The sequence below is a fragment of the Cynara cardunculus genome (genome assembly GCF_001531365.2).
Source record: "Cynara cardunculus var. scolymus isolate 2C chromosome LG 6, CcrdV1, whole genome shotgun sequence".
Classification (NCBI taxonomy): domain Eukaryota; kingdom Viridiplantae; phylum Streptophyta; class Magnoliopsida; order Asterales; family Asteraceae; genus Cynara; species Cynara cardunculus.
In genome coordinates this window covers 681,230-689,962 of record NC_037533.1, presented here as the reverse complement: position 1 = coordinate 689,962, position 8,733 = coordinate 681,230, and the positions used below count along the sequence as shown (strand labels likewise).

The 8,733-nt window shown below is 32.2% G+C and overlaps 1 protein-coding gene across 1 annotated transcript; it reads right to left on the bottom strand.

Annotated features, from left to right (window-relative positions):
- Nucleotides 1-1,021: 1,021 nt before the first annotated feature.
- Nucleotides 1,022-2,676, bottom strand: LOC112514823. The gene has a single exon (XM_025121441.1). It carries the CDS (start codon nt 2,608-2,610, stop codon nt 1,630-1,632), a length of 981 nt encoding a protein of 326 aa, XP_024977209.1. The 5' UTR covers nt 2,611-2,676; the 3' UTR covers nt 1,022-1,629.
- Between the last annotated feature and the right edge of the window lie 6,057 nt (nt 2,677-8,733).

The window sequence follows — 8,733 nt, the reverse complement described above, 5'->3', positions numbered from 1 at the left end:
ACCAAACAATCATGTATAACAAACTAAATAAGTTGTGAGTCCCGTTAAGCTCGTTAAATTGTTAACAAACACTCTTTGTTCCTCTTGTGTACAGTGCCTATTTGTTCTCCCTTTACAATTCAAGCTCTTCTCAAACTATTCCAAACTTCATTCTTCTACAAACTTTCAGACCCAAAAATTCTTCACAAAGCTTCTTGCAAGTCCATATCTTTCACGAAAACAACCTCTCTACTTATTGGAGACAAGGAGAAAAGGTCTCCACACATCCTACCCTCTGCAAACCAGGAGAAAAGGTCTCCACACATCCTACCCTCTGCAAACCGGCAAGAGGTGTACTTGAAATGGAAATTAGTTCAACTCTATCATTCCTAGCAACTCAAATAAACCAAAACAGTTAGTCTTCTAATGGAAGGCCAACCCTGCAAGAAATCCATAAAATCTGAAGGAATAGAGAATAATGAGCCTGGTGGTAATTTTCAGCTATAAAAACATGCCTAGGAGTCTGCTAATTTGGTCATTTTAGGGCCATGTACCTGTAATTTGTATGCCTAAACCATTCGTATTCAAAAAGCAGCCAACTTGATCTCACTAGAAATGAGTATGTTTCAAGTTCTACTCCAAAAGACATCAAATGTTCACAAGCATAACAAAATATAGCATGTTAAAAGATGTATGTGAAACTCTTTTGAATTCTATCTAAAAGAGCATGTTTAAAAAGAGAACACAGGTTCTTACATATATACTTGTTTGATGGTCTGTGTGTAGCGGATGAAGAACTCCAAGAAAAGCAATTAAAAGAAAGCATCGGTTGTCTAAGAATTGAGACTAAAGGATACACACAAGCAAACGAAATTTCAATTCAATCCGAAAATGCAAGTAGTAGCCAATCATCTCGTTTTTAGTGGAGTCTAAATGAACCCTCCCTGTAAACTTTATCGAACACATTAAAATCGAACCTTACTCTCTATATTTCCGATGTATTGATTTTACACAAGAGGGCTCAAATAGCAACTCCCAGCTAAATAATCTGTTTGCTATTAATAAGAAAAAGACCACTAGATGAATAGTTCTTGATAGAAGCAATATCCAATCATACAAGTCCCCTTCCACAATTAAATCCTGTTTAATAAAAATTTTGAACTTGGACTGAAAACAAGGAATATAAAGTAGAAACAACATATTATAATTCCTAAAGGTACTCCAAATTATGTTCTTGCAAAATTTGAACAGGAACTCGTAGTGAGTGACTGAGTGGTTTGTGGGTGTTTTCCAAATTCAATAGCAACACCCCATCAGGTAATGAACTTGAAAATTCAATAAAGCTAGAAGCATTAGTCCAAAGATTTTTCACTGCAAATTATAGATTAACTTACATTTCAAATCTACAATGTCAGTTAAAAGCTATGTTTTGTGAAAAGAAAACAAGTAATGTAAGTAGGTTTTTCTATAAGCATGGAGTACAATAAATTAAATAACACTACTTACCAACCTAATATGTCTGATTTTCTTCATTCATTTGAGAGAGACTCTCAGAATTTTGAAGAATTTCTTCACCAACTAGAGAAAACCCCCAAAATTGGAAGTCGTTTTTCAACGAATTGTGATCAAACCCAATGTTTTTGAATGCTTTTAGGCCAGGGGATTCTTTCTCGGTCTGCCTCTCTTTTTAGGAACTATGCTGCCGTCAGTTGGAGGTGCTGGTTTCATTTGTACCGACTGCTGCTGCTGGACCTGTGGTGGCGTTTCGCCCAAGGAATCGCCACCAGTTCCAGCCAGCGGCACGCTGCTGCCGTTCGGCAATGAACTGGCTGATGGCCAAGCGGTCCCATTAGTTGGAAACATCGGCGGCATCCAATTGGGCATCGTAGCGCTCTTAGTGATCTCGGAATTTGCCATAGCGAATCCCATCGGGAAATTCCCCCAACAGCAGTAATACGCTTCTTTTCCAGGCACAGTCGGCGGCAACGAAGCCGGAGGTATAAGCACTACCTGAAACGCCCGTTGACAATTTGCACACCTCAAACAACATCCCTCGTAAACCCTAGGGTACTCGTATAGATTATAACAGTAAGGACACGCCGTCCATATATTCGCCGAAGCTCCGCCGTCGGCACGTCTCACCGGAATCTTATCACGTGAAATTGATCGATTCCCGTCCCCTTTATCTCTCTCTTTCTTCATTGCGACTAGATCTACCTTCGAAAACGCAAACAATTCATTGTCATAAGCAGTTTTCCTCGAAGGATCCGACAACACAGCCCAAGCATCCGCAACGAGCTTGAACGCCGCATCGGCGAAGGCATACTTGTTCTTATCAGGATGAAGAAGAAGTGCAAGCCGGCGATACTGTCGTTTAATGAGATCAGCATCGTCGTTTCGTTGGCTTTCTAGTTGGAGGATTGCATACCAATCATTTTGATTCTTAATTCGTTTGTCACCGGCAACAAGGACATCAACAACAGCCAAGATCTGATCGGAGCCTTCGAGTAACGGCTCAGTTTCTTGAGCTAACTGAGCAAAATCACGAGCGCCGGTTAGATCTTTACCTTGTAATAGCTTGTCGGCGATTGCAAGCAGTCGCTCGGCTTCAGCTTTTCCGGTGGTTTGCATATCGGAGAGATGGTTTCGTCTGATCGGTGAAGACGTTGTGGTTGCGGAAATGATGTGTTTGTTCCCCCTCTGCTTTCTCGAAACAGATATAACTGATTTATGTACTTTTATACTCTCTTTTTTTTTTTAATGAATATATATCTATACTATATTATAAAGCGTTTGACAAAAACTTTTAAAAATAATTTTTATGAATGAAATATTGTTTATCGATGTATATTACTTAAAATTTAAAATTACAAGTAATTTTATATAAATACAACTTATTAAGGTTTCATTATTAAATTTGTGTAACTAACTATACATAAACATAATCAAATACAGAATAAACATTTGTTTTAAATATATAAAATCTAAATTATAATTAAGATAATCTTTGAGTTCTAATAGAATGTTTAATTATTGTCTTTATAAAAAATTATATTATTAAACTAAAAAATAAATTACTTTGTTATTAAATCTAAATTAACGTATAATAAAAGATCGAATTAAAGAAGTTACACAAAAAAATGGAATTATTAGATAGTTAATTTGATACTGATATCGATTTATTTTTTTCAAATTTTTATGTTATTTTCAAATTTATATTTCATTCAAAAATAAAAACATTATCGTTTTCTCAAAATCACATAAAATCGTATACATCAATAGAGAAGAATAAAAACTAAACATTAAAATAAAGATTTATCTCGCTGCATTGCGCAATTACTCTTTTAGTTGTGAATAATACATTCACGATGAATATGGATAAATTATTTATTATGAATCATTTGTACTATATTATAGATCATTTGAAACAAACTCCTAAAAACTATTTTTTATACATCAAGTACTGTTTATTGATGTAAATTACTTAAAATTCAAGATTACAGTATATGTTTGAATGAGTACAACTTCTTAAAACTCCATGTTTGAATTCATATACAAAACTGATAAATATCTTATTTTAAATATAAAAATCTACAATATAACATCTGTAAACTTGACACATGTCTTCATTTACCGACATTTTCGTTGTAACGTCTGTAAATTTGACCCGTAAATATAACGTCTCCGTAAATTAAGGCCGTATAATTTATTACTGAATAAATGCTATCGATGTTTGATGGATTTGGATATTGAAAATGATCAAATGATAAAAGAGATTCGATTTTTCAGAATTCATGTTGTGTTAAAAAAGTCAAACCAGGTTAATACTTATGATTTGAATTCTAGCAAGTGTCAAATGTTACTTTCGGTTTAAAGGGGTTTTGAAAATATAACGAACTAATACATATAAAAAAAATTGAGTGGATTGGTTACAAAACCCCTTCTTACTGTTTCTTACATGTACTATGTTTTTCTAGCTTCTTGTCAGATTTTTATAAAATCTCTGTCGTTCAAAAAAAAATACAGATAAAAAATGATGAATTGGAATTTATATTTATATTTTTTACTTGTGTTCACGTTAACACTTTGAGGGTTGATTTCCCATTCTTTCGAACTCTATTTCCGATTGATGCTTATTTTTAAACGAACGAACACGAACACAAAGATTTCCGTTCGTTTACTGTTCGTGTTCGTTCGTTTGTTCGGTTAAGTTAAACGAACGAACATGAACAAGACTCCGTTCGTGTTCGTTCGGTTCGTTTACAGCCCTAGTTACAGTGCCCATGTGCAAGGGACATAATAGGTATTTTGGTCATTTTAGTTCTTTTACTCTTTTTCTTATTTTCTATTGAGAACCTAGGGACCAATCATGTAATTTATATAAGGGTTATGTAACCTCGATCAAATCCTTTCCCGATCATCTTCTCTGATGAACCACCTGTCATCTTCTTCGATGAATTACCAGTCATCTTCTCCTACACACTAACGTCATCCTCTACCCAGTTTCAAACCCATTTTTAGTCATTTTTACATTGTGATCCAAACCAAGTTAAAAAAATCAATTCATTATCATGAAGATCTTTACAAGTTTCAAAAGCAAATCAACATCAAGATCGACAAATAAATCAAAAATCTTGAACTGAAATCAAATTACATAAAAAAACACAACCCTAATAACTCCAGTGAGATCAATAAACACACACAAGAACAATTTGTGCAAATTATCAGAATCCTTGAATTGAATTCAAAAAAAAAAAAAAAACCTAAATCGGATTCAAACAAAAAACCCTCAAAACTATTAGATCTTGAAAGTGAAAACCTAATATGTGACTTGATTCCTTTGTAGATCTGAGTGAATGAACGAACCCATAATTGTTTAGGTAAAAAATCGAATAGAGTTCTTGTTAGGCAATGATCGGTCTCGGAGAACTCCCCCCCAGATCTTCTTTAACGAGATGGCGTTTATCCAACGAGGAAGAAGAGATCGCAGATCTGGAGACTGAGATGGCGTTTTTCCAATGAAACTCAAAGAAATTGACGGGGTATCAAGTATCGGTTTTTTTCGTTTGAAGATTTAGTATTCGTTTCACTTCACTTTCACATTATGAAGTATGGGGATCAAAATGAAACAAAGTGCATTTCATGACAATTCCTGTCATTCCCTTGGAAAATCCTTTTTCCTATCTCACCCTAACGACGGGAAGAAAGTCTCATCAAAGTGACAATCCACAAACCTTGCAGTAAATAGATCACTCGTCAGGGGTTCTAAATAGCGAGTAATTGTTGGGGATTCATATCCAACATATATACGTAATCGTCTTTGAGAGTCCATTTTAGTGCGTTGTGGGGACGCAATTGGCATGCGTACTGCACAACCAAATATGCGTAGATGTGAAATATTAGGCTCATATCCAGTTACCAACTGGTACACATAAAATGGTTGGGTAGCAGTGGGTCTAAAGCGAATAAGTAGTGTTGCATGTAATATTGCATAACCCCATGCAAAAATGGGTAAATTGGTGTGCATAACCAATGTTGTGGCTACCATCTGTATCATTTTGATAATAGCTTCTACAAAACCATTTTGTGTATGCACATGGGGTACGGGATGCTCTACATCTATCCAATACACATTATATAATCATCATATGCTTGCGATGTAAATTCTTCAGCATTATCAAGTCGAATAGACTTGATAGGATAATCGGGGTGGTGATCCCTCAAACGTATAATTTGTGCTAGGAGTTTTGCAAATGCAACGTTTCGAATGGACAATGGTGCGACATGCGTCCCTCGTGCTGATGCATCAACCAGAACCATAAAATAATTTAATGGCTCGCATTCTATATGTTTATGTTCATAAATTACCTTGTATTCATTGTGAGAATGGAATATTTTTGTATTATATCCTCAGCTCTTAGGATGGTCTCATTCCTGTCTTGGCTAAGGATAAGGGTGCACAAAAGTTGTGGGTATTCAAGAGAGCATATTATGATGGTATGTTGCTTCTTGTACTGTAGAAGTCAACAGTTGCAATTTTGTCAATTGTCTCATTTTACATTTCACTCTAAAGAAAATGTGTCAATGTGTATTTTGCAACACATGGATCATTATGCCATGACCATGGTGTCCCACATGGTCGTATTGAAACATATGTGTGTCATTGTCCCAAAGTTCTTTATTGGCGACAAAATATGATTCAATGACCTAAATAATTCACTAATTTGACACGTTTATTTCTCTAATATATGTTCCTTTCATATCATTAGAGTTAATGTACATATATTCATTTCCATTCTCATAATATCATTTACAGTTGATACAAATATTTAACAAGGTTCCTATTAATATAGTGTTTTAGTAACTATTAATCTTGTACTAACAAGAAAAATGATAGTCCATTATCTAAGTACTATGGTGGGAGGAATTATAAAATAAATATTCGTTTATTTTTTAAGCTTGTGTGGGATGTCCCACAAAAACTTTCAAGTTTTCCTCGATGCATTTCTACACAGAACGGAGAATTTTGAGAGTTTTATATTTGTTTTCATGTATTTATTTACGTCTGTATTGGTTATATATTCGGTTTTACATCAACAAATGTAATTAATTTAATACTTCAAATAAATTTCAAATAAACTTATGCTCAATCAGTCTTAAATTAATATGATATAGTTTATTTTCATCTTGTTTTCTTTTCTGATATGAGCGATTATTAGTACATATTTTTCTTTTATTGTCCATTATTTTATGAACAGTAGTTGCATCTCTGCTTCAACGATTGGAAAATTCTTCTCAACTCTTGCCATGACCCTGATTCTTTCTACAGTCTCTCCACATGGTGTATAGATGTCACGTGTAAAAAATTGTCTTTAACTCACTATCCTTTGGAGTTGTTTTCACCTCTAACACTTTCACTATTGACCTTGGGAATTTTCTTAGTCTCAACATGTCTAGTGTTGTTATTCGAATGAACCTTGTTATATCTCTCAACCACTTGCAGTAGATTGATGAGTTTGTCTAAAGGTTATATTTCAATTTACATTAGTTCATTAATATTTAATGATTTATGAAAGGTGAAAATAATGTTATACATCATGCCATCATGTGAGTTGCTTGTCACAAAGATTGAGACGCTTTTTGAGACAACATTTTTTTGTTGAATATCAATTACCTTCTTGTAGTCGAGTAAGTGGGTTTCATTCCACTGTATAATTAGTTGAAAAAGTATATGTTCATGAATATTCTCGATTATCCCTTTCAGGATGTCCCACAATCTTGGAAGATTCTAGTTAATGATATTACCTATATAGGTTGTGACTGATGTGTAGTCTCAAAAATCTCAAGGTATTTACTTGTACCTTAACAATTGATTTTTAGGTTCAATAGATTTTGATGGGTTTTAAGTATATTATTGTACCTTTCTGACAAAAGTATTCTTTTAATTGGATATCCATCTATGGTACTCAAGTTCTTTTGAGTTTAGGACATCGAATCTCAGATAAATTGTTTCAACCATTTACATAAATAAGGGATAATATATGAACTCTTTTTTGTTCATAAAAAATTATGATGCACGTGAAAATTCATTATCATACCAATATTGGATTTTTGTATTTTTTTTTTACGTTTTATTGATAATACTTCATCAATATCTCAGTTTCTAGAGTAATCACTAAATTTCTTGGATTTCTAGGTAATAGGGGAATCACATGAATTTCTTAAGTCCCTACAAACCTTAGAGCTATTTACACCCGTTTGATAAAATCCTTTCGATTTTTACGATTTATTTAATTTTAAATATAACATTACTAATTATAGAGCTTTTGGCATGATGCCCAAAAAAATGAGTTTGACATATGAAGCAACTTTAATGTTTTAATACATTAATAATAACATTTGAAGAGATTTTGCTATTAGACAAATAAATATTTCGACATAAAGTCAAATTCAACATTTTAATATATCAATAGTATTTTTTAATCTTTTTGTAAAATACCGAAATATATGGAGTATGAAGTATAACTTATAAAAATCATTTATAAGATTGAAAATTATAAGTAGGAACTTATGATCAAGATGAACATTCGAACTTAATAATAACTAGAAGGGTACTCGTGCAATTTAACGAGATACATCTTATTTTAATATTTCATTTTATTCTTTATCTCAGTCGATGTTATAGTATGGTCTTATGTGATTTTGAAAAAATGATAATGTTTTTATTTTTGAATAAAATATAAATTTGAAGATATCATAAAAGTTTGACAAAAATATATCGATATTAGTATCAAATTAAATATTTAAACTTTTTATTTTTTGTGTAATTTTTAATTCAATTTTTTTAATAATTTAATTTAGGATTAATAACGAGTAATTTATATTTGGTTTAATAATATAATTTTCTTATAATGATAATAATTGATTATTTTGTTAGAACTTTATAATTATTCTAATTATATTTTAGATTTTTTATATTTTAAAATGAGATGTTTATCCTCTATTTGATTATGTTTATCCGCAGTTAGTTATACGAATTGAAACATATTTACTTGTAATCTTGAATTTTAAGTAATATGCATCAATATACAGTACTTCATGCATAAAAAATAGTTTTTAAGATTTTTTGTCAAATGCTTTATAATATAGTATAGATAGATAACAATCATTACAATCAAAATCATAATAGATGATAATAATCATAATCACAATAGATAATAATAATAATAATAATAATAATAATAATAATAATAA